At 47.5% G+C, this 26,617-nt stretch overlaps 1 protein-coding gene across 1 annotated transcript; it reads right to left on the bottom strand.

Moving 5' to 3' along the window:
- Positions 1–10: 10 nt before the first annotated feature.
- LOC141041106 (uncharacterized) lies at positions 11–22,091 on the bottom strand. The gene is made up of 5 exons (XM_073507220.1): positions 22,032–22,091; positions 12,108–12,797; positions 11,315–11,960; positions 10,928–11,038; positions 11–2,004 (listed from the first exon to the last, which is right to left on the bottom strand). The coding sequence occupies exons 1-5, from the start codon at positions 22,089–22,091 to the stop codon at positions 11–13; spliced, it is 3,501 nt and encodes a 1,166-aa protein (XP_073363321.1).
- Positions 22,092–26,617: the final 4,526 nt, after the last annotated feature.

The following is a 26,617-nucleotide window of genomic DNA, read 5'->3' on the forward strand; positions in this document are numbered from 1 at the left end:
CCCGAGTGACCTACGTGGGTTGACCATGCAGTTGCTTCTGACAGCCCGCCGCAGCTGAAGCGTTCGGAGGGCGGATGCACAAGCTTGATCGAAACTCTTGGAATGCCGGTGTTGGCAGCCCTTTCGTCATGATGTCCGCGAATTGCTGTGTCGTGGGGACATGAAGAACACGCAGCTCGCCGAGGGCAACCTTCTCGCGCACAAAATGTATGTCGAGCTCGATGTGTTTTGTGCGTCGGTGGTGAACCGGGTTAGCCGCCATGTAGACCGAGGAGATGTTGTCGCAGTAGACCACGGTGGCTTTGTGCAGCGGGGCGTGGAGTTCACCGAGGAGGTGACGAAGCCAGCAGCATTCTGCGACGGCATTGGCGACGGCGCGGTACTCCGCCTCCGCGCTGGACCGTGAGACGGTGGGCTGGCGTTTCGACGACCAAGGGACGAGGGAGTCGCCGAGGAAGATAGCGTAGCCCGACGTCGAGCGCCGCGTGTCCGGGCACCCGGCCCAGTCGGCGTCGGAGTAGGCGACCAGGTCGAGAGCGGACGAGCGGCTGATATGCAGCCCATGCGTGGAGGAGCCGCGGACGTAGCGCAGGATGCGCTTAACCAATGCCAGGTGCTGGGCGCGTGGGTCGTGCATGGAGAGGCATTCCTGCTGTACCGTGTACGCCAGGTCGGGCCTGGTCATGGTCAGGTACTGCAACGCCCCCACTATGCTGCGGTAGTCGGAGGGGTCGTCCACCGGTGGTCTGGCATCGCCAGAGAGCTTGCTGTGCGTGTCCACGGGCGTGCTCACGGGCTTGCATGCCGTCATGTTGGCGCGGTCGAGCAGCTCGGCGGCATACTTGCTCTGGGAGAGGAAGAAGCCCGTGTGTTCGCGGGTGACCTGGATGCCGAGGAAGAACTGGAGAGGGCCGAGATCTTTCATGGAGAACTCGGCAAAGAGCTGGCGCTGAAGGCGTTGCAGCAGTGCGGACGTCGAGGCCGTGAGAACAATGTCGTCCACGTACAGAAGAAGATACGCCACCTGATCACCGTGATGTAGCACGAACAGTGAGGGATCCGCCCGAGCTGCCACGAACCCGATCGCCCAGAGGAACGCGGCGAATCGGTCGAACCAAGCGCGGGGCGCCTGCCGCAGGCCGTAGAGCGACCGGTCGAGCAGGCAGACATGATCAGGCCGGCTCGCGTCGACGAAGCCAACAGGTTGCTGGCAGTAGACGCGTTCGGTGAGGTATCCTTGAAGGAATGCGTTGTTCACATCCATTTGATGGACAGGCCAATCCCCTGCGGCGGCAAGGGCGAGCACGACGCGGATGGTGGCGGACTTGACCACCGACGAGAAGGTCTCATCGAAGTCGACGCCGGGGCGCTGCGAAAAGCCGCGCACCACCCAGCGTGCTTTGTATCGTTCCAACGAGCCGCCGGCCGTGAACTTGCGGCGGAAGAGCCATTTGCCGGAGACGATGTTGGTGCCCGGCGGTCGGGGCACGAGAGACCACGTCTGGTTCGCCATCAACGCCCTGTACTCCTCCTGCATAGCATTAAGCCAGTGTGGATCCCGCATCGCAGCGTGCACACTATTAGGTAGTGGTGAGATGTCTGTGTTGGTGGTGGTCGTAGCGAGGTTTGCATCGGCGTATTTGGGGTTAGGGTGGAATTTGCCGAGTTTGCCACGAGTAACCATGGGATGCGTGGGGACGACGCTGCGGGTGGAGCGACTGGCCGGAGCTGCAGGTGGATCAGCGAGGGGTTGGTGCGGGGAGGAGGGTGGAGGTGTGCTGATGGGAGGCGTAGGTGTTTGACGTGTGGGGGTAGACGGGCTAGGGTTTGGCGGGTCGTCTATAGGAGTGGGGGCAGGGCGTGCGGCGTCGAGGGTGGACGCGGCGTTGGGAGGATGCGGCCGAGTGGAACGGGGCTGGCGCGGGATGTAGGCAGGGAATGGGTGCGGTGATGGATGGTCGTCGTCGATGGCAGAGGACGGGGGCGTGCATGGCACACTGTCGTCTGAGAAGGGGAAGTGGGTTTAGTCGAACACCACGTGCCGGGAGACGATGACACGGCCAGTGCTGCGGTTTAAGCAGCGGTAGCCTTTATGCTCCGGAGAGTAACCAAGGAACACGCATGGATGAGAGCGTGGTGCGAGTTTGTGAGCGCTGGTGGCGGTAAGGTTTGTTGGAAATATGCCCTAGAGGCAATAATAAAATGGTTATAATTGTATTTCCTTGTTCATGCTATAATTGTATTAACTGGAAACCGTAATACATGTGTGAATACATAGACCACAACATGTCCCTAGTAAGCCTCTAGTTGACTAGCTCGTTGATCAATAGATGGTTATGGTTTCCTGGCCATGGACATTGGATGTCATTGATAACGGGATCACATCATTAGGAGAATGATGTGATGGACAAGACCCAATCCTAAGCATAGCACAAGATCGTGTAGTTCGTTTGCTAAGAGCTTTTCTAATGTCAAGTATCAATTCCTTAGACCATGAGATTGTGCAACTCCCGGATACCGTAGGAATGCTTTGGGTGTACCAAACGTCACAACGTAACTGGGTGGCTATAAAGGTGCACTACAGGTATCTCCGAAAGTGTCTGTTGGGTTGGCACGAATCGAGACTGGGATTTGTCACTCCGTATGACGGAGAGGTATCTCTGGGCCCACTCGGTAATGCATCATCATAATGAGCTCAATGTGACTAAGGAGTTAGCCACGGGATCATGCGTTACGGAACGAGTAAAGAGACTTGCCGGTAACGAGATTGACCGAGGTATTGGGATACCGACGATCGAATCTCGGGCAAGTAACATACCGATAGACAAAGGGAATTGTATACGGGATTGATTGAATCCCCGACATCGTGGTTCATCCGATGAGACCATCGTGGAACATGTGGGAGCCAATATGGGTATCTAGATCCCGCTATTGGTTATTGGCCGGAGAGGTGTCTCGGTCATGTCTGCATGGTTCCCGACCTGTGGGGTCTACACACTTCAGGTTCGGTGACGCTAGAGTTGTTATGGGAAATAGTATGTGGTTACCGAAGGTTGTTCGGAGTCCCGGATGAGATCCCGGACATGACGAGGAGCTCCGGAATGGTCCGGAGGTGAAGATCGGTATATTGGACGAAGGGTATTGGAATCCGGAATTGTTCCGGGGGTACCAGGCTATGGCCAGCATGTCCGAAAGGGGTTTCGGAGGCCCCGACAAGCATTGGGGGGCCTTATGGGCCAAGGGGAAGGGGCAAACCAGCCCACTAAGGGGCTGTGCGCCCCTCCCAACCCCTCTCACGTAACCAGGAGAGATGGGGGCGCCTCCCCTAGGGCAGCCGCCCCTCCTGGCTTGGGGGGCAAGTCTCCTAGGGGTGGGGGCGCCCAGAACCCATCTAGGCTTTTCCCCTTGGCCGCCGCCCCTCCCCTAGGGCGCCTCCTCCACCCCCTTCCCCCTATATATAGTGAGGGAGAGAGAGGGCAGCCGCACCCCTTGCCTGGCGCAACCCTCTCCTCCTGCAACTCCTCCTCCGTAGTGCTTAGCGAAGCTCTGCCGGAGAACCACGAGCTCCATCGCCACCACACCGTCGTGCTGCTGGAGTTCTCCCTCAACTTCTCCTCTCCCCTTGCTGGATCAAGAAGGAGGAGACGTCCCCGGGATGTACGTGTGTTGAACGCGGAGGCGCCGTCCGTTCGGCGCTAGATCGGATCTTCCGCGATTTGAATCGCCGCGAGTACGACTCCATCAACCGCGTTCTTGTAACGCTTCCGCTTAGCGATCTTCAAGGGTATGAAGAGGAACTCCCTCTCTCTCGTTGCTAGCATCTCCTAGTTTGGTCTTGGTGACACGTAGGAAAATTTTGAATTATTGCTACGTTCCCCAACAGTGGCATCATGAGCTAGGTCTATGCGTAGATTCTATGCACGAGTAGAACACAAACTAGTTGTGGGCGATGATTTGTTCAATTTGCTTACCGTTACTAGTCTTATCTTGATTCGGCGGCATTGTGGGATGAAGCGGCCCGGACCGACCTTACACGTACTCTTACGTGAGACATGTTCCACCGACTGACATGCACTTGATGCATAAGGTGGCTAGCGGGTGTCTGTCTCTCCCACTTTAGTCGGATCGGATTCGATGAAGAGGGTCCTTATGAAGGGTAAATAGCAATTGGCATATCACTGTTGTGGCTTTTGCGTAGGTAAGAAACGTTCTTGCTAGAAACCCATAGCAGCCACGTAAAACATGCAACAACAATTAGAGGACGTCTAACTTGTTTTTGCAGGGTATGCTATGTGATGTGATATGGCCAAAAGGATGTGATGAATTATATATATGTGATGTATGAGATTGATCATGTTCTTGTAATAGGAATCCTGACTTGCATGTCGATGAGTATGACAACCGGCAGGAGCCATAGGAGTTGTCTTAATTTATTCTATGACCTGCGTGTCAATGAAAAACGCCATGTAATTACTTTACTTTATTGCTAACCGTTAGCCATAGTAGTAGAAGTAATAGTTGGTGAGACAACTTCATGAAGACACGATGATGGAGATCATGGTGTCATGCCGGTGACGAAGGTGATCATGCCGCGCCTCGAAGATGGAGATCAAAGGCGCAAGATGATATTGGCCATATCATGTCACTTTATGATTTGCATGTGATGTTTGTCATGTTTACATCTTATTTGCTTAGAACGACGGTAGCATAAATAAGATGATCTCTCACTAAAATTTCAAGAGATGTGTTCCCCCTAACTGTGCACCATTGCGAAGGTTCATTGTTTCAAAGCACCACGTGATGATCGGGTGTGATAGATTCTAACGTTCGCATACAACGGGTGTAAGCCAGATTTACACATGCGAAACACTTAGGTTGACTTGACGAGCCTAGCATGTACAGACATGGCCTCGGAACACAAGAGACCGAAAGGTCAAACATGAGTCGTATAGTAGATACGATCAACATGGAGATGTTCACCGTTGATGACTAGTCCGTCTCACGTGATGATCGGACACGGTCTAGTCGATTCGGATCATGTATCACTTAGATGACAAGAGGGATGTCTATCTAAGTGGGAGTTCATTAAATAATCAGATGAACTTAATTATCATGAATATAGTCAAAAGGTCTTTGCAAATTATGTCATAGCTTACGCTTTGGTTCTACTGTTTAAGATATGTTCCTAGAGAAAATTTAGTTGAAAGTTGATAGTAGAAATTATGCGGACTGGGTCCGTAAACTGAGGATTATCCTCATTGCTGCGCAGAAGGCTTATGTCCTTAATGCACCGCTCGGTGTGCTGAACCTCGAGCGTCGTCTGTGGATGTTGCGAACATCTGACATACACGTTTTGATGACTACGTGATAGTTCAGTGCGTAATGCTAACGGTTTAGAATTGAGGCACCAAAGACGTTTTTGAAACGTCGCAGAACATATGAGATGTTCCAAAGACTGAAATTGGGATTTCAGACTAGTGCCCACGTCAAGAGATATGAGACCTCTGACAAGTTTCTTAAGCCTGCAAACTAAGGGAGAAAAGCTCAATCGTTGAGCATGTGCTCAGATTGTCTGGGTACTACAATCGCTTGAATCGAGTGGGAGTTAATCTTCCAGATGAGATAGTGATGGTTCTCCATAGTCACTGCCACCAAGCTATTAGAGCTTCGTGATGAACTATAACATATCAGGGATAGACATGATGATCCTTGAGCAACTCGCGATGTTTGACACCACGAAAGTAGAAATCAAGTAGGAGCATCAATTGTTGATGGTTAGTAAAACCACTAGTTTCAAGAAGGGCAAGGGAAAGAAGGGATACTTCATGAAACGGCAAATCAGTTGCTGCTCTAGTGAAGAAACCCAAGGTTGAACCCAAACCCGAGACTAAGTGCTTCTGTAATGAGGGGAACGGTCACTGAAGCAGAACTACCCTAGATACTTAGTAGATGAGAAGGCAGGCAAGGTCGATAGAAGTATATTGGATATACATTATATTAATGTGTACTTTACTAGTACTCCTAGTAGCACCAGGGTATTAGATACCGGTTCAGTTGCTAAGTGTTGGTAACTCGAAATAAAAGGCTACGGAATAAACGGAGACTAGCTAAAGGTGAGATGACGATATGTGTTGGAAGTATTTCCAAGGTTGATGTAATCAAACATCGTACGCTCCCTCTACCATCGGGATTGGTATTAAACCTAAATAATTGTTATTTGGTATTTGCGTTGAGCATAGACATGATTGGATTATGTTTATCGCAATACGGTTATTCATTTAAGGAGAATAATGGTTACTCTGTTTATTTGAATAATACCTTCAATGGTCTTGCACCTAAAATGAATAGTTTATTGAATCTCGATCGTAGTGATACACATGTTCATGCCAAAAGATATAAAATAGTAATGATAGTACCACATACTTGTGGCACTGCCATTTGAGTCATATTGGTATAAAGCGCATGAGGAAGCTCCATGTTGATGGATCTTTGGACTCACTCATTTTTTGAAAAGATTGAGACATGCGAACCATGTCTATTGGTAGATATGCATGAAGAAACTCCATACAGATGGATCGTTTGGACTCACTTGATTTTGAATCACTTGAGACATGCAAATCATACCACATGGGCAAGATGACTGAAAGGCCTCGTTTTCAGTGAGATGGAACAAGAGAGCAACTTGTTGGAAGTAATACATTTTGATGTGTGCAATCCAATGAGTGCCGAGGCACGCAGTGAATATCGTTATGCTCTTACTTCACAGATGATTTGAGTAGATTCTAAGTATATTTACTTGATGAAACACAAGTATGAAATATTGAAAGGTTCAAGTAATTTCAGAGTGAAGTTGAAGATCATCGTGACAAGAGGATAAAATGTCTATGATATGAATATCTGAGTTACGAGTTTGGTACACAATTAAGACATTGTGGAAATTGTTTCACAACTAATACCGCCTGGAACACCATAGTGTGATGGTGTGTCCGAACATCATAACTGCACCCTATTGGATATAGTGCATACCATGATGTCTCTTATCGAATTACCACTATCGTTTATGGGTTAGGCATTAGAGAGAACCGCATTCACTTTAAATAGGGCACCACGCAATTCTGTTGAGACGACACCGTATGAACTATGGTTTATAGAAACCTAAGCTGTCGTTTCTTAAAAGTTCAGGGATGCGACGCTTATGTGAAAAAGTTTCAGGCTGATAAGCTCGAACCCAAAGCGGATAAATGCATCTTCATAGAATACCCAAAACAGTTGGGTATACCTCATATTTCAGATCTGGAAGCAAAAGTGATTGTTTCTAGAAATGGGTCCCTTCTCGAGGAAAATTTTCTCTCAAAAGAATTGAGTGGGAGGATGGTGGAGACTTGATGAGGTTATTGAACCGTCACTTCAACTAGTGTGTAGCAGGGCACAAGAAGTTGTTCCTGTGGCACCTACACCAATTGAAGTGGAAGCTTATGATAGTAATCATGAAACTTCGGATCAAGTCACTACCAAACCTCGTAGGACGACAAGGATGCGTACTACTTCAGAGTGGTACGTAATCCTGTCTTGGAAGTCATGTTGCTAGACAACAATGAACCTACGAGCTATGGAGAAGCGATGGTGGGCCCGGATTCCGACGAATGGCTCGATGCCATAAAATCCGAGAGAGGATCCATGCATAAAAGCAAAGTATAGACTTTGGAAGAACTACTTGATGGCCGTAAGGCTGTTGGGTGCAGATGGATTTTAAAAGGAAGACGGACAATGATGGTAAGTGTCACCATTAAGAAAGCTCGACTTGTCGTTAAGATCTTTTCCGACAAGTTCAAGGAGTTGACTGCGATGAGACTTTCTCACTCGTAGCGATGCTAAGAGTCTGTTGGAATTATATTAGCAGTTACTGCATTATTTATGAAATCTTGCAGATAGGATGTCAAAACATTGTTTCCTCGACGATTTTCTTGAGGAAAGGTTGTATGTGATACAACCAGAAGGTTTTGTCAATCCTGAAATATGCTAACAAGTATGCAAAGCTCCGGCAATCCTTCTAAGGACTGGAGTAAGCATCTCGGAGATGGAATGTACGCTTTGATGAGATGATCAAAGATTTTGGGTTTTTACAAAGTTTATGAGAAACTTGTATTTCCAAAGAAGTGAGTGGGAGCACTATAGAATTTTTGATGAGTATATGTTGTTAACATATTGTTGATCAGAAATGATGTAGAATTTCTGGAAAGCATACAGGGTTATTTGAAAAGTGTTTTTCAATGGAAAACCTGGATTAAGCTACTCGAACATTGAGCATCCAGATCTATAAGGATAGATCAAAAACACTTAATAGTACTTTCAAATGAATACATACCGTGACAAGATTTTGAAGGAGTTCAAAATAGATCAGCAAAGAAGGAGTTCTTGGCTGTGTTACAGGGTGTGAGTATTGAGTAAGACTCAAAACATGACCACGGCAGAAGAGAGAGAAAGGACGAAGGTTGTCCCCTATGCTTTAGACGTAGGCTCTACAGTATGCTCTGCTGTGTACCGCACCTGAAGTGTGCCTTGCCATGAGTCAGTCAAGGGGTACAAGAGTGATCCAGGAATGGATCACATGACAGCGGTCGAACTTATCCTTAGTAACTAGTGGACTAAGGAATTTTCTCGATTATGGAGGTGGTAAAAGAGTTCGTCGTAAAGGGTTACGTCGATGCAAACTTTGACACTAATCCGGATGACTCTGAGTAGTAAACTGGATTCGTATAGTAGAGCAGTTATTTGGAATAGCTCCAAGTAGCGCGTGGTAGCTGCATCTACAAGATGACATAGAGATTTGTAAAGCACACACTGATCTGAAAGGTTCAGACCCATTGACTAATAACCTCTCTCACAAGCGATATATGAACAAATCCCATGGGTGTTGGATTCATTACAATCACATAGTGATGTGAACTAGATTATTGACTCTAGTGCAAGTGAGAGACTGTTGGAAATATGCCCTAGAGGCAATAATAAAATGGTTATTATTGTATTTCCTTGTTCATGATAATTGTCTATTGTTCATGCTATAATTGTATTAACTGGAAACCGTAATACATGTGTGAATACATAGACCACAACATGTCCCTAGTAAGCCTCTAGTTGACTAGCTCGTTGATCAATAGATGGTTATGGTTTCCTGGCCATGGACATTAGATGTCATTGATAATGGGATCACATCATTAGGAGAATGATGTGATGGACAAGACCCAATCCTAAGCATAGCACAAGATCGTGTAGTTTGTTTGCTAAGAGCTTTTCTAATGTCAAGTATCATTTCCTTAGACCATGAGATTGTGCAACTCCCGGATACCGTAGGAATGCTTTGGGTGTACCAAACATCACAACGTAACTGGGTGGCTATAAAGGTGCACTACAGGTATCTCCGAAAGTGTCTGTTGGGTTGGCACGAATCGAGACTGGGATTTGTCACTCCGTATGATGGAGAGGTATCTCTGGGCCCACTCGGTAATGCATCATCATAATGAGCTCAATGTGACTAAGGAGTTAGCCACGGGATCATGCGTTACGGAACGAGTAAAGAGACTTGCCGGTAACGAGATTGAACGAGGTATTGGGATACCGACGATCGAATCTCGGGCAAGTAACATACCGATAGACAAAGGGAATTGTATACGGGATTGACTGAATCCCCGACATCGTGGTTCATCCGATGAGATCATCGTGGAACATGTGGGAGCCAATATGGATATCCAGATCCCGCTATTGGTTATTGGCCGGAGAGGTGTCTCGGTCATGTCTGCATGGTTCCCGACCTGTGGGGTCTACACACTTCAGGTTCGGTGACGCTAGAGTTGTTATGGGAAATAGTATGTGGTTACCGAAGGTTGTTCGGAGTCCCGGATGAGATCCCGGACATGACGAGGAGCTCCGGAATGGTCCAGAGGTGAAGATCGGTATATTGGACGAAGGGTATTGGAGTCCGGAATTGTTCCGGGGGTACCAGGCTATGGCCAGCATGTCCGAAAGGGCTTTCGGAGGCCCCGGCAAGCATTGGGGGGCCTTATGGGCCAAGGGGAAGGGGCAAACCAGCCTACTAAGGGGCTGTGCGCCCCTCCCAACCCCTCTCACGTAACCAGGAGAGATGGGGGCGCCTCCCCTAGGGCAGCCGCCCCTCCTGGCTTGGGGGGCAAGTCTCCTAGGGGTGGGGGCGCCCAGAACCCATCTAGGCTTTTCCCCTTGGCCGCCGCCCCTCCCCTAGGGCGCCTCCTCCACCCCCTTCCCCTTATATATAGTGAGGGAGAGAGAGGGCAGCCGCACCCCTTGCCTGGCGCAGCCCTCTCCTCCTCCAACTCCTCCTCCGTAGTGCTTAGCGAACCTCTGCCGGAGAACCACGAGCTCCATCGCCACCACGCCGTCATGCTGCTGGAGTTCTCCCTCAACTTCTCCTCTCCCCTTGCTGGATCAAGAAGGAGGAGACGTCCCCGGGCTGTACGTGTGTTGAACGCGGAGGCGCCGTCCGTTCGGCGCTAGATCGGATCTTCCGCGATTTGAATCACCGCGAGTACGACTCCATCAACCGCGTTCTTGTAACGCTTCCGTTTAGCTATCTTCATGGGTATGAAGATGCACTCCCTCTCTCTCGTTGCTAGCATCTCCTAGATTGATCTTGGTGACACGTAGGAAAATTTTGAATTATTGCTACGTTCCCCAACAAGGTTTGGGTAGCAGAGACAACCGAACACCCGAACGGCGGAGTACGTGGGAAGCACGCCGTAGAGCAGGTAGAAGGGCATGTGGTTATGCCGTGCGCGGCAGGGGCGACAGTTTAGGAGAAAGGTTGCTGTGTTGAGGGCCTCGACCCAGAAGGTGTACGGCATAGACGCATGGACGAGGAGGGAGCGAGTGATGTCGTTGAGTGTACGTAGGATACGTTCCGCTCGGCCATTCTGTGGCGAGGTGTATGGGCACGACAGGCGGAGCTGAATGCCTTCGGAGGAGAAGAATGCGCGGGATGCGTTGTTGTCAAACTCGCGCCCATTATCTGTTTGCATAGTTAGGATGTTTAGGTTGAAATGGCAGCGTACAAACGTGTGAAAGCGTTTGATGGTGAGCGGAACGTCAGATTTGTGTCGTAGGGGAAAGGTCCAGGCGAAGTGGCTATAATCATCGTGAAGCATAAGGTAATACTGATAGCCTGACATACTGATTACAGGAGAAGTCCATACATCGCAATGCACTAGTTGAAAGGGAAAGTACGACACATGATCAGAGCTGCTAAACGGGAAACGAGCGTGTTTTCCTAATTGACGAGCTTTACAGGAAGACGACGGAGCGCCATGAGCTGTGATGGCCGAGGAGCGAAGCAGATGGGCGAGGGAGTCGTGCCCCGGATGACCAAGCCGCTGGTGCCAGACGTCAGTGGTGACCGCGGTGAGAGCATGGTGCTGGGTGGGCTGGGACACGGGGTAGAGCTCGTCGCCGGAGTCGTTACATCGGAGGATCACCCGCCTCGTCCTTCGATCCTTGACAGAGCAACCAAAATCGTCAAACTCGACGTTAACAGGGTTTTCACGAGCAAGTTTCTTGACAGATATGAGGTTTTTGATTAGGTGAGGGGAAACGAGAACGTCATTGAGAGCTAAGGAAGCTGTGGTGGTGGGAAGTGTGGCTTGGCCGGTGTGCGTAACTGCAAGCGAGGTTCCATCACCAACTAAAATGCCAGAGGAGGTGTAAGGGCGAGATGAGGAGAGCATACCAGAGGAGGAGGCCATGTGTGTGGACGCGCCCGAGTCCAGGTACCATTCGGCGGAAGGCGCGGGCGGCTGCTGCTGCTGGACGTGCAGGTTGTTGAGGGCATGCACCAGAGTGGACTGATCCCAGGCCGGGCTGGGCGCGGCCGCGCCGGGCCCGATCGGCGCGCTGTATGGCGGGTGGACGGGGATAGGGACGGCGCCAGGGTGCCACTGCGGCGGCGGGGCGCCAGCAGCGACGGGGTAGGGCGCGCCTTAGTGTGTGGCGGCACCGGCGAACGGCGCAGGCCCGCCTAGCCGCGGCCCAAGGACACCAGCGCCCGGTGCATGAGGACGCCACGGCATCGGCCAGGCGTGTACCATGCCGGTCCAAGGCGTGGTGCTGACCGGTGCAGGCGGCGCGGGGCCGCGGATGGAGGACGCCCCGCCGTGCGGCGAGCCACCGGAATTGTCCAGCGCCTTCCCTTTGCCGCGATTGCGGCCGCCACCCCCGCCGGAGCCGTTGTGGCGGTTGTTGTTGCCGCTGTAGGAGCTCGGTGGAGGAGGAGTGCGAGCGGCGTGAAGCGCCGTCTCGTGGGTGAAGTCGGGGGTCAGGCGGCTCTCTTGAAGAAGCAGAAAGGCGCGGCAGTGGAGGAAGGTAGGGAATGGCGTCTGCATCATGAGGATGGGGATGGCGTACCGGAGACGAGGGTGAAGGCCGCGAAACATGTTGAGAACTTGGTCGCGGTCCGACACGATCTCGCCGAGGTCAGCGAGCCGGTCGGCGCACTCCTTGAGGCGCCCGAAGTAGTCGATGACGGACGCGCCGCCCTGCTCGATGCGGCGGAACTCCGTGGCGAGGAGGACGACTTGGTGCTCAGCGTTCTCCATGAATAGCGAGAGGACCGCGGCCCATATCTCCGCGGCCGTGGCGCCGCGCTGGTGAACGAGGCGGAAGATCTCCGAGCTCACGCACGTGTATAGCCAGGAGAGGATGTGGGCGTCGTCCTGTACCCAGGCGGCGTCGCCGGGACGAGCCGCGCCGGTGATGTGGTCGGTGATCACGTACTTCTGAACATGACCTCGAAGAGAGTTCGCCACTGAGAGAAGTTGGGGGGTGAGGGTGAGCGTTATGGGCACATGCTGGTTGATGTAGATGCCGGCTAGGGGGGAGAAGGTCGATGCCGCTGAGGAGGAAGCGGCGGGATCAGTCAGGAGGAGGGGGCGCCGCGAGCGAGCACAGACGGCGTGAGCAGAGGCTGCTGGGGGCGCGCCGGTGTCATGGGAGAGGAGCCATGGCCAGGGAAGGTGGTGTTGGGGAACGTAGTAATTTCAAAAATTTCCTACGCACACGCAAGATCATGGTGATGCATAGCAACGAGAGGGGAGAGTGTTGTCCACGTACCCTCGTAGACCGACAGCGGAAGCGTTATCACAACGCGGTTGATGTAGTCGAACGTCTTCACGATCCGACCGATCAAGTACCGAACGCACGGCACCTCCGAGTTCTACACACGTTCAGCTCGATGACGTCCCTCGAACTCCGATCCAGCCGAGTGTTGAGGGAGAGTTTCGTCAGCACGACAGCGTGGTGACGATGATGATGTTCCATCGATGCAGGGCTTCGCCTAAGCTCCGCAACGGTATTATCGAGGTGTAATATGGTGGAGGGGGCACCGCACACGGCTAAGAGATCTCAAGGATCAATTGTTGTGTCTCTGGGGTGCCCCCCTGCCCCCGTATATAAAGGAGCAAGGGGGAGGCAGCCGGCCAAGGGTATAGGCGCGCCAAAGGGGGGAGTCCTACTCCCACCGGGAGTAGGACTCCTCCTTTCCTTGTGGGAGTAGGAGAAGGGAAGGGGGAAGGAGAAAGAAGGAAGGGTGCGCCCCCCTTCCCTAGTCCAATTAGGACCAGGCCATGGGGAGGGGTGCGGCCACCTTTTGAGGCCTTTCTCTCCTTTCCCATATGGCCCATTAAGGCCCAATACGAATTCCCGTAACTCTCCGGTACTCCGAAAAATACCCGAATCACTCGGAACCTTTTCGAAGTCCGAATATAGTCGTCCAATATATCGATTTTTACTCTCGACCATTTCGAGACTCCTCGTCATATCCCTGATCTCATCCGGGACTCCGAACTCCTTCGGTACATCAAAACTCAATAAAACTGTCATCGTAACGTTAAGCGTGCGGACCCTTCGGGTTCGAGAACTATGTAGACATGACCGAGACACCTCTCCGGTCAATAACCAATAGCGGGACCTGGATGCCCATATTGGCTCCCACATATTCTACGAAGATCTTTATCGGTCAGACCGCATAACAACATACGTTGTTCCCTTTGTCATCGGTATGTTACTTGCCCGAGATTCGATCGTCGGTATCTCGATACCTAGTTCAATCTCGTTACTGGCAAGTCTCTTTACTCGTTCCGTAATACATCATCCCGCAACTAACTCATTAGTCACAATGCTTGCAAGGCTTATAGTGATGTGCATTACCGAGTGGGCCCAGAGATACCTCTCCGACAATCGGAGTGACAAATCCTAATCTCAAAATACGCCAACCCAACAAGTACCTTTGGAGACACCTGTAGAACACCTTTATAATTACCCATTTACGTTGTGACGTTTGGTAGCACACAAAGTGTTCCTCCGGTAAAAGGGAGTTGCATAATCTCATAGTCATAGGAACATGTATAAGTCATGAAGAAAGCAATAGCAACATACTAAACGATCGGGTGCTAAGCTAACGGAATGGGTCAAGTCAATCACGTCATTCTCCTAATGAGGTGATCCCGTTAATCAAATGACAATTCATGTCTATGGCTAGGAAACATAACCATCTTTGATTAACGAGCTAGTCAAGTAGAGGCATACTAGTGACACTCTGTTTGTCTATGTATTCACACATGTATTATGTTTCTGGTTAATACAATTCTAGCATGAATAATAAACATTTATCATGATATAAGGAAATATATAATACTTTATTATTGCCTCTAGGGCATATTTCCTTCAGTCTCCCACTTGCACTAGACTCAATAATCTAGTTCACATCGCCATGTGATTTAACATCAATAATTCACATCACCATGTGATTAACACCCATAGTTCACATCTCTATGTGACTAACACTCAAAGGGTTTACTAGAGTCAATAATCTAGTTCACATCGCTATGTGATTAACACCCAAAGAGTACTAAGGTGTGATCATGTTTTGATTGTGAGATAATTTTAGTCAACGGGTCTGTCACATTCAGATCCGTAAGTATTTTGCGAATTTCTATGTTTACAATGCTCTGCTCGGAGCTACTCTAGCTAATTGCTCCCACTTTCAATATGTATCTAGACCGAGACTTAGAGTCATCTAGATTTAGTGTCAAAACTTGCATCGACGTAACCCTTTACGACGAACCTTTTGTCACTTCCATAATCGAGAAACATATCCTTATTCCACTAAGGATAATTTTTGACCGCTGTCTAGTGATCTACTCCTAGATCACTATTGTACTCCCTTGCCAAAATCAGTGTAGGGTATATAATAGATCTGGTATACAGCATGGCATACTTTATAGAACCTATGGCCAAGGCATAGGGAATGACTTTCATTCTCTTTCTATCTTTTGCCGTGGTCTGGCTTTGAGTCTTTACTCAATTTCACACCTTGTAACACAGGCAAGAACTCTTTCTTTGACTGTTCTATTTTGAACTACTTCAAAATCTTGTTAAGGTATGTACTCATTGAAAAAACTTATCAAGCGTCTTGATCTATCTCTATAGATCTTGATGCTCAATATGTAAGCAGCTTCACCGAGGTCTTTCTTTGAAAAAAAAACTCCTTTCAAACACTCCTTTATGCTTTGCAGAATAATTCTACATTATTTCTGATCAACAATATGTCATTCACATATACTTATCAGAAATGCTGTAGTGCTCCCACTCACTTTCTTGTAATACAGACTTCACCGCAAGTCTGTATAAAACTATATCCTTTGATCAACTTATCAAAGCGTATATTCCAACTCCAAGATGCTTGCACCAGTCCATAGATGGATCGCTGGAGCTTGCATATTTTGTTAGCACCTTTAGGATTGACAAAACCTTCTGGTTGCATCATATACAACTCTTCTTTAATAAATCCATTAAGGAATGCAGTTTTGTTTATCCATTTGCCATATTTCATAAAATGCGGCAATTGCTAACATGATTCGGACAGACTTAAGCATAGATACGAGTGAGAAACTCTCATCGTAGTCAACACTTTGAACTTGTCGAAAACCTTTTTGCGACAATTCTAGCTTTGTAGATAGTAACACTACTATCAGCGTCCGTCTTCCTCTTGAAGATCCATTTATTCTCAATTGCTTGCCGATCATCGGGCAAGTCAACCAAAGTCCATACTCTGTTTTCATACGTGGATCCCATCTCGGATTTCATGGCTTCAAGCCATTTTGCGGAATCTGGGCTCACCATCGCTTCTTCATAGTTCGTAGGTTCGCCATGGTCTAGTAACATGACCTCCAGAACAGGATTACCGTACCAATCTGGTGCGGATCTTACTCTGGTTGACCCATGAGGTTCAGTAATTACTTGATCTGAAGTTCCATGATCATCATCATTAACTTCCTCACTAATTGGTGTAGGAGTCACAGGAACAGATTTCTGTGATGAACTACTTTCCAATAAGGGAGCAGGTACACTTACCTTATCAAGTTCTATTTTCCTCCCACTCACTTCTTTCGAGAGAAACTCCTTCTCTAGAAAGGATCCATTTTTAGCAACGAATATCTTGCCTTCGGATATGTGATAGAAGGTGTACCCAACTGTCTCCTTTGGGTATCCTATGAAGACACATTTCTCCGATTTGGGTTTGAGCTTATCAGGATGAAACTTTTTCACATAAGCATCGCAACCCCAAACTTTAAGAAACGACAACTTTGGTTTCTTGCCAAACCACAGTTCATAAGACGTCGTCTGAACGGATTTAGATGGTACCCTATTTAACGTGAATGCAGCTGTCTCTAATGCATAACCCCAAAACGATAGTGGTAGATCGGTAAGATACATCATATATCGCACCATATCTAATAAAGCACGATTACGACGTTCGGACACACCATTACACCGTGGTGTTCCAGGTGGCATGAATTTGTGAAACTATTCCACATTGTTTTAATTGAAGACCAAACTCGTAACTCAAATATTTGTCTCCGCGATCAGATCGTAGAAACTTTATTTTCTTGTTACGATGATTTTCTACTTCACTCTGAAATTATATGAACTTTTCAAATGTTTCAGACTTCTGTTTCATTAAGTAGATATACCCATATCTGCTCAAATCATTTGTGAAGGTCAGAAAATAATGATACCTGCTACGAGCCTCAATATTCATCGGGCCACCTACATCTGTATGTATGATTTCTAACAAATTTGTTGCTCTCTCCATAGTTCCGGAGAACGGCGTTTTTAGTCATCTTGCCCATGAGGCATGGTTCGCAAGCATCAAGTGATTCATAATCAAGTGATTCCAAAATCCCATCAGTATGGAGTTTCTTCATGCGCTTTACACCAATATGACCTAAACGGCAGTGGCACAAATAAGTTGCATTATCATTATTAACTTTGCATCTTTTGGCTTCATTATTATGAATATGTGTATCACTACGATCGAGATCCAACAAACCATTTTCGTTGGTGTGTATGACCATAGAAGGTTTTTATTCATGTAAACAGAACAACAATTGTTCTCTAACTTAAATGAATAACCGTTTTGCAATAAACATTATCAAATCATATTCATGCTCAACGCAAACACCAAATAACACTTATTTAGTATCAACACTAATCCCGAAAGTACAGGAAGTGTGCGATGATGATCTTATCAATCTTGGAACTACTTCCAACACACATCGTCACCTCGTCTTTTACTAGTCTCTGTTTATTCTGCAACTCCCTGATTTGAGTTACTACTCTTTAGCAACTGAACCAGTATCAAATACTGAGGGGTTGCTATAAACACTAGTAAGTACACATCAATAACATGTATATCCAATATACCTTTGTTCACTTTGCCATCTTTCTTATCCACCAAATACTTGGGGTAGTTCCGCTTCCAGTGACCAGTCCCTTTGCAGTAGAAGCACTTAGTCTCAGGCTTAGGACCAGACTTAGGCTTCTTCACTTGAGCAGCAACTTGCTTGCCGTTCTTCTTGAAGTTTCCCTTCTTCCCTTTGCCCTTTTCTTGAAACTAGTGGTCTCGTCAACCATCAACACTTGATGTTTTTTCTTGATTTCTACCTTCGTCGATTTCAGCATCACGAAGAGCTCGGGAATTACTTTCGTCATCCCTTTCATACTGTAGTTCATCACGAAGTTCTACTAACTTGGTGATGGTGACTAGAGAATTCTGTCAATCACTATTTTATCTGGAAGATTAACTCCCACTTGATTCAAGCGATTGTTGTACCCAGACAATCTGGGCACATGCTCACTAGTTGAGCGATTCTCCTCCATCTTTTAGCTATAGAACTTGTTGGATACTTCATATCTCTCAACTCGGGTATTTGCTTGAAATATTAACTTCCACTCCTGGAACATCTTATATGGTCCATGACGTTCAAAACGTCTTTGAAGTCCCGATTCTAAGCCGTTAAGCATGGTGCACTAAACTATCAAGTAGTCATCATATTGAGCTAGCCAAACGTTCATAACGTCTGCATCTGCTCCTGCGATAGGTCTGTCACCTAGCGGTGCATCAAGGACATAATTTTTCTGTGCAGCAATGAGGATAATCCTCAGATCACGGATCCAATCCGCATCTTTGCTACTAACATCTTTCAACATAATTTTTCTCTAGGAACATATCAAAAATAAACACAGGGAAGCAACAACGCGAGCTATTGATCTATAACATAATTTGAAAAATACTATCAGGACTAAGTTCATGATAAATTTAAGTTCAATTAATCATATTACTTAAGAACTCCCACTTAGATAGACATCCCTCTAATCATCTAAGTGATTACGTGATCCAAATCAACTAAACCATGTCCGATCATCACGTGAGATGGAGTAGTTTCAATGGTGAACATCACTATGTTGATCATATCTACTATATGATTCACACTCGACCTTTCGGTCTCCGTGTTCCGAGGCCATATCTGTACATATGCTAGGCTCGTCAAGTTTAACCTGAGTATTCCGCGTGTGCAACTGTTTTGCACCCGTTGTATTTGAACGTAGAGCTTATCACACCCGATCATCACGTGGTGTCTCAGCACGAAGAACTTTTGCAACGGTGCATACTCAGGGAGAACACTTTTATCTTGAAATTTTAGTGAGAGATCATCTTATAATGCTACCGTCAATCAAAGCAAGATAAGATGCATAAAGGATTATCATCACATGCAATCAATATAAGTGATATGATATGGCCATCATCATCTTGTGCTTGTGATCTCCATCCCCGAAGCACCGTGCTCGTGATCTCCATCTCCGAAGCACCGTCATGATCACCATCGTCACCGGCACGACACCTTGATCTCCATCGTAGTATCGTTGTCGTCTCGCCAACTTATTGCTTTTACGACTATCGCTACCGCTTAGTGATAAAGTAAAACTATTACATGGCGATTGCATCTCATACAATAAAGCGAAAACCATATGGCTCCTACCAGTTGCCGATAACTCGGTTACAAAACATGATCATCTCATACAACACATTATATCACATCATGTCTTGACCATATCACATCACAACATGCCCTGCAAAAACAAGTTAGACGTCCTCTACTTTGTTGTTGCATGTTTTACTTGGCTGCTACGGGCTTAGCAAGAACCGTTCTTACCTACGCATCAAAACCACAACGATAGTTTGTCAAGTTGGTGCTGTTTTAACCTTCGCAAGGACCGGGCGTAGCCACACTCGGTTCAACTAAAGTGAGAGAGACAGACACCCGCCAGTCACCTTTAAGCAACGAGTGCTCCGAACGGTGAAACCAGTCTCGCGTAAGCGTACGCGTTATGTCGGTCCGGGCCGCTTCATCTCACAATACCGCTGAACCAAAGTATGACATGCTGGTAAGCAGTATGACTTATATCGCCCACAACTCACTTGTGTTCTACTCGTGTATAGCATCAACGCATAAAACCAGGCTCGGATGCCACTGTTGGGGAACGTAGTAATTTCAAAAATTTCCTACGCACACGCAAGATCATGGTGATGCATAGCAACGAGAGGGGAGAGTGTTGTCCACGTACCCTCGTAGACCGACAGCGGAAGCGTTATCACAACGCGGTTGATGTAGTCGAACGTCTTCACGATCCGACCGATCAAGTACCGAACGCACGGCACCTCCGAGTTCTACACACGTTCAGCTCGATGACGTCCCTCGAACTCCGATCCAGCCGAGTGTTGAGGGAGAGTTTCGTCAGCACGACGGCGTGGTGACGATGATGATGTTCCACCAACGCAGGGCTTCGCCTAAGCTCCGCAACGGTATTATCGAGGTGTAATATGGTGAAGGGGGGCACCGCACACGGCTAAGAGATCTCAAGGATCAATTGTTGTGTCTCTCGGGTGCCCCCTGCCCCCGTATATAAAGGAGCAAGGGGGAGGCAGCCGGCCAAGGGTATAGGCGCGCCAAAGGGGGGAGTCCTACTCCCACCGGGAGTAGGACTCCTCCTTTCCTTGTGGGGGTAGGAGAAGGGAAGGGGGAAGGAGAAAGAAGGAAGGGTGCGCCCCCCTTCCCTAGTCCAATTCGGACCAGACCATGGGGAGGGGTGCGGCCACCTTTTGAGGCCTTTCTCTCCTTTCCCATATGGCCCATTAAGGCCCAATACGAATTCCCGTAACTCTCCGGTACTCTGAAAAATACCCGAATCACTCGGAACCTTTCCGAAGTCCGAATATAGTCGTCCAATATATCGATATTTACGTCTCGACCATTTCGAGACTCCTCGTCATATCCCCGATCTCATCCGGGACTCCGAACTCCTTCGGTACATCAAAACTCAATAAAACTGTCATCGTAACGTTAAGCGTGCGGACCCTTCGGGTTCGAGAACTATGTAGACATGACCGAGACACCTCTCCGGTCAATAACCAATAGCGGGACCTGGATGCCCATATTGGCTCCCACATATTCTACGAAGATCTTTATCGGTCAGACCGCATAACAACATACGTTGTTCCCTTTGTCATCGGTATGTTACTTGCCCGAGATTCGATCGTCGGTATCTCGATACCTAGTTCAATCTCGTTACCGGCAAGTCTCTTTACTCGTTCCGTAATACATCATCCCGCAACTAACTCATTAGTCACAATGCTTGCAAGGCTTATAGTGATGTGCATTACCGAGTGGGGCCAGAGATACCTCTCCGACAATCGGAGTGACAAATCCTAATCTTGAAATATGCCAACCCAACAAGTACCTTTGGAGACACCTGTAGAGCACCTTTATAATCACCCATTTACGTTGTGACGTTTGGTAGCACACAAAGTGTTCCTCCGGTAAAAGGGAGTTGCATAATCTCATAGTCATAGGAACATGTATAAGTCATGAAGAAAGCAATAGCAACATACTAAACGATCGGGTGCTAAGCTAACGGAATGGGTCAAGTCAATCACGTCATTCTCCTAATGAGGTGATCCCGTTAATCAAATGACAATTCATGTCTATGGCTAGGAAACATAACCATCTTTGATTAACGAGCTAGTCAAGTAGAGGCATACTAGTGACACTCTGTTTGTCTATGTATTCACACATGTATTATGTTTCCGGTTAATACAATTCTAGCATGAATAATAAAAATTTATCATGATATAAGGAAATATATAATACTTTATTATTGCCTCTAGGGCATATTTCCTTCAGGTGGGACGGGGAGGAAGTGGGGGAGGTGGTGGTGGCGGAGAAGGAGCCGCCATTGTTGCGGGCTCGGAGACGAGGCAGCGGAAGCTGGAGGTTACAGACAGGGGATGGAACCGGCGTCTGATACCATGCGAGCGAGAGAGGGAAAAATGAGCTAGGCACCTTGTGGTCCTGCTGCTGTATTGAACTCGTATATATGAGTTACAGGCGCGTGAGAGTGTGCGGTTTGTACAAGGCGATCGTGCGCCGGAGGAGGGGTCGTGCGCTAGAGCACGTCCCGAGTGAGCTACATGGGTTGACCATGCAGTTGCTTCTGACAGAGATCTTACAAGGCCGCCCCGCTATGTCTCGATGCCAGCAGATCCGGATACTCGTCGTCTCTATATTGACCCAGGGGTCCCTGACCCAGCACGCCGTGTGTGCGTCACTCACAGCGGCATGATTAAGCTCATTTGTATCAGCGATGTTGCAGGCCGCAGCGTGCATATACATTCTTCTGATTTCAAAATCAGGACATGGAATCTGTCCAACGGGGTATGGAAAAAACATGCCACCATGGAAGCCCGTGAGCTCGAGAATGTTCTTTCCTCTGACAAGCGCCTCCCCCTGCTCCTGCCAAAGTTTCCTATCATGAACTTGGTTGATCATGATGTTGTCTGCTTTGTGTTGAATAATAGAAACGACACTTTCTGGCTGGTTGAGGTCAATCTGAGGAAGAAGGCGCTTGGGGCAGTCACCCTCTATACCAACGAAGAAAAAGAAAACCAAGCAGCAGCAGAAGAACACCTGACCTGGGATGACATTGTCCGCAATACCTTCTTCACCACCGTCTCCGTCAACCCCATCTCCTTCATCCCCAGCCAATTCATCATGTACTTGGATAGGCATGCCATCAAAAGGTATTTAAGTCTCATGTTTATGTGATTATCCTTGCCATTCATGTTAATGTTAAATCTTCTATCTTGTAGCATTTCTTAGCATTGGTTAGTACTACTTTTACTCATCTGTCATTTATGTTCTTGTTAATTTTTGAACTCAACTCAACAGAAGGTGATGTTTAATTGCTACTCCCTCCGTCTCAAAATATAAGAACGTTTTTGACACTAATGTAGTGTCAAAAACGTTCTTATATTACGGGCCGGAGGGAGTAGATAATAAGCTTATAGGAAAACCTATATTAGCTAAATGACTAATTAATCTTGTAAACCATGGTTTGTTGTGTCACATCATAGCAACACTCAATGTTGTGTAAATGGCGACTCAATCTTTTAAATATTCATTAGTCATCCGATTTTTAATATGGCAGTTATACTCTGTACTTCCTCTTAGTTATATTTCCCTTGGCATCAAGTAGAATTTTACATTTGCTCTTATATTGATGCTGATCTTCTTGAACATGATATCAGTATCGTACATAGTTCGGTCAGGTAATTGAATAAAGACATTATTAGGCAGTGTAAAACATAACCGAATATTTTTAACATTAACTTGCAAGTAGTACTACTAAAGCAAACACTGATTTCATATTTTCATGTAACAATATGTCTCATGCATCCTTGCTTAAGAAGCACAATATTTAATCAGTATCCGATAGAATGGAAATATATTCTCTTCGATCAGGTAGCATAGTAGTTTGTCCATCAAGTAGTGGCAAGGATGTTCTGGTTCCATCAAATACTACATAATTACATAAACTTTGTGCCTCAGTTTGTGCAACAGGGATATATTACGAAAACAGAGGGAGTACACATTATGTGATGTAAAACAAATAGCCAAAAGAAATGACGTTCGTTGCACTTTGTGTCATAAGGGCTATCTGCTTTGTAGTTTTCTCTGTGACTGACATCTCCAAAAATATATGTCATGAATCCTGTTTATTGTTATTTTCATGGTCCGACATAATCTCGGTTTATTGACTTGTGCTCACATCTACATTTGCAAACAACAACACTTGGTCCTGCTCGATAGCCTCTGGCGGTCATCCTCTGCATGATCAAGTGTCGGCATACTTTTTGCACTTCAGATTCATTCAGCTATTAACATGTATTTCTCTATCAGCAGTTGCTTTAGAGCATCTACCATTATGATAGTCATCATAGTGGATTGCTGTAGAGTTTTATGTACATGAGATTGGATTGTTAAATCTCTTTCACAAGCCAAGTAGATAAAGCGGAGCAAATTATTACATCCGTTTGAATATCTGGACTGCGCTTATATATTTTCCGAGACAACTTATGTTTGCATCTCACACTAACGATTTTTTTGGGGGGAACCAAGTTACTATAGCCGCCTTGTGACCTAAGTTTGCTTTGTATTTTGATGAAGCCTTGGTTTCAGCAAGAAGTTAGAGGAGGAAGAAGTAAAGCGAGCAATAGAGAATGGATGGATTAAAGACTCAATGGGAGATGTTGAAGAAATCTGCTGATGCATTTATCTACTGTTGCTGCTGCTGCTACTACTACTAGCGCCTGCTGCACGACGACTATGCCACTGATGACGTTATCTTGCTTCATCTTGTTGATGTAGCTCCTGCCTGTCTTCATGCCTGACTTGGATTCGGGAAGAAGACGTAGATCTGCAGGGACATTACCAACATCGTCAATCAGTCAACACCCTACATTGGAAATCACGGGGAGGTCGGCGGAAGGAGAGGATGAGGGGAGTGGGGGGGTGCACCTGTTTCGCCAGGCTTGTTGTTCTTGATGCGCGGAGAATGAAGTAAAATTGAAGCAAAACAAGCAAAGCTTTGCCAGTTTCTCCAAAAAAAAAACAGTTCTAATAAAGCTTGGCACTGGTCAGAGTCGAACTTGCAACTTTGCATGTACATAGAATAGGCCTCTCTCTGCATGAAATTCCCCTCTGCTCTTTACTTCAGCTTGTAAAAAGTTATTTTAATCTCCGTTAATCTTTACCTGCTCTCCTTTTTTAGTTTGGGATTTTGTTTCCCTCTTCTTTGTAAAAAGAAGCTTGTTCACTGTTTTCAAACTTTGGCTCAGGCCGGCTTTATGCCCGCCGTAGTTCCCTCAAAAGGCAAATCAGAGTTTCTTAGCAGATTGCAGGTTGAGGTTTTCCAGCCAACTGATTGCTTGACGCAACATTACAGTTTGGGGTTGACAAGTATTAAAGGAGATTGGCACGGTTTCTAATTCTGCTTGCTAATTATTCCGTTACCTTCTTTTTGGAAATTTCAGTAGAAGTGAAGCCCTGTAGAAGCGCCCTAAGGACTCTAGCTAAGACCTTTTTGAGACCCTGGGTGACTCGCGTGCCGATCAAATCAACTGATCAGTTAGGAACTCTCCCATTCCATTTGCATATTCACTTTAAGTTTTTGTCAAAGCTTTTTATACCTGTTCCGGGCAGCAGGGGGTTAGATGATGGGGCCCCTATTCTGTGAGGGAGAAATCGCGCACATGCAAGGGAGGAAATCGCCCCCGCGCGTGCGCGCATATAGTACTGCTCCATTATATAGTCTAGTACAGCTCAATCCAGTCGTGAGATTTATGCTGCAATCTCATTAGATTTTTGCATCTACTTTAAATGGAAGTGGAATAAGACCAGCATTATGAACTACTGTTCACTGAAAACCGTATGTGAACTACTCACTTCCAATCCAAGTAGAAGTAGACTTACTTGATCGGAGAAAATCGGCTATTTGCCACTTTCAATACGGGGCTTCGCAAAATTGCCACTCTCAACACTGGCTTCGTAAAAATGCCACCCAGCTCGTGTGCACTTTGATTAACATGCCATTTTCCCTTTTTTCATTGCTTTTCTTTTTCCTTTTCATTTTCTAGCACCTGAAAGGACCAAAGTACCCTTGGATATTTCAACCTTGTCTGATGTGTTTGTGGACTGGTTGCATGGGGATTGCTTGTGACTAGCTCATCCTTGTTGTCACGTTGCTCACCGTTGTACTTCATTGATGGTTGCCTGAGCCAGCGCAGCTCCCCGCCTTAGCTGGACCACGCCCTGACGCCCGGGTGAGCAACAACAGGTCGCCGCCGTTGCTAGCCCATGCCTGCGAGCGCCACCACGGCTTGCTGCCTTAGCTGGACCACGCCCGTGTGGTGTGGGTAACCGCAGGTCGCCGCCGTTGATAGCCCACGCCCGTGCGCACCACCGCGACTCACCGCTCTAGCTTTACCATGTCCGTGTGAGCAACCGCAGGTCGACGCCGGTGCTCGCCCTTGCCGTGCTATGCCTGCAGCTCGCCTCCGGTGCTCATCCACGTCTGTACGGGCCGGCGCAGCCTCGCGGATGCCTGCGCGAGCCATCGTAGCTGGCTGTCGGTGCTCGTCCACGTCTGCACGGGCCGGCGCAGCCTCGCGGATGCCTGCGCGAGCCACCACAGCTCACCACTGGTGCTCGCCCATGCCTGCGCACGCCAGCGCAGCTTGCCCTCCCCTTCGCGCGTTTGCAGCAGCAGCTGGAGGAGTAGACGGATGCGTGCACAAGTTGTGAAGATGGAGAATGCAAGACATGCAAGCAACCTGTAAGTGATGTTTTCTCTAATCTTTGACTTGATCTTGGATTGCAATGCAATTACATAAAAAATAGCAGGCTAGTTTCTGTGTCAGGTTCAACTGAGCGACAATACGATTACAGGGCACTGAATAACCATAAAGGACTACCAACTGTGGGCAGCGTCCAGCGACTGAAGCAAGACGTCCAGGCGATCAGGGATGCCGACACGATATTCTTGGCGGGCAGCACGGACTCACCCGCTTCAAGCGCTTTGATCTGATGGCAAATACGTGTAGAGAGCAGTAGATAGCATCAGGGGTACTTTGGTCCTTTCAGATGTCAGAAAATGGAAAAGACAAAGAAAAGCAATGGAAAAATAGAAAATGGCATGTTAATCAAAGTGCACACGAGCTGGGTGGCATTTTTGCAAAACCAATATTGAGAGTGGCAATTTTGCGAAGCCCCGTATTTGCTATGCGTGCACTTCCATATGTTACTAATTTTCCAGGTTACCTTTATTCATCTGCACCTTATATGACCAGTATTGCTCTCGT

Source organism: Aegilops tauschii, chromosome 2 (genome assembly GCF_002575655.3).
Source record: "Aegilops tauschii subsp. strangulata cultivar AL8/78 chromosome 2, Aet v6.0, whole genome shotgun sequence".
Taxonomy (NCBI): domain Eukaryota; kingdom Viridiplantae; phylum Streptophyta; class Magnoliopsida; order Poales; family Poaceae; genus Aegilops; species Aegilops tauschii.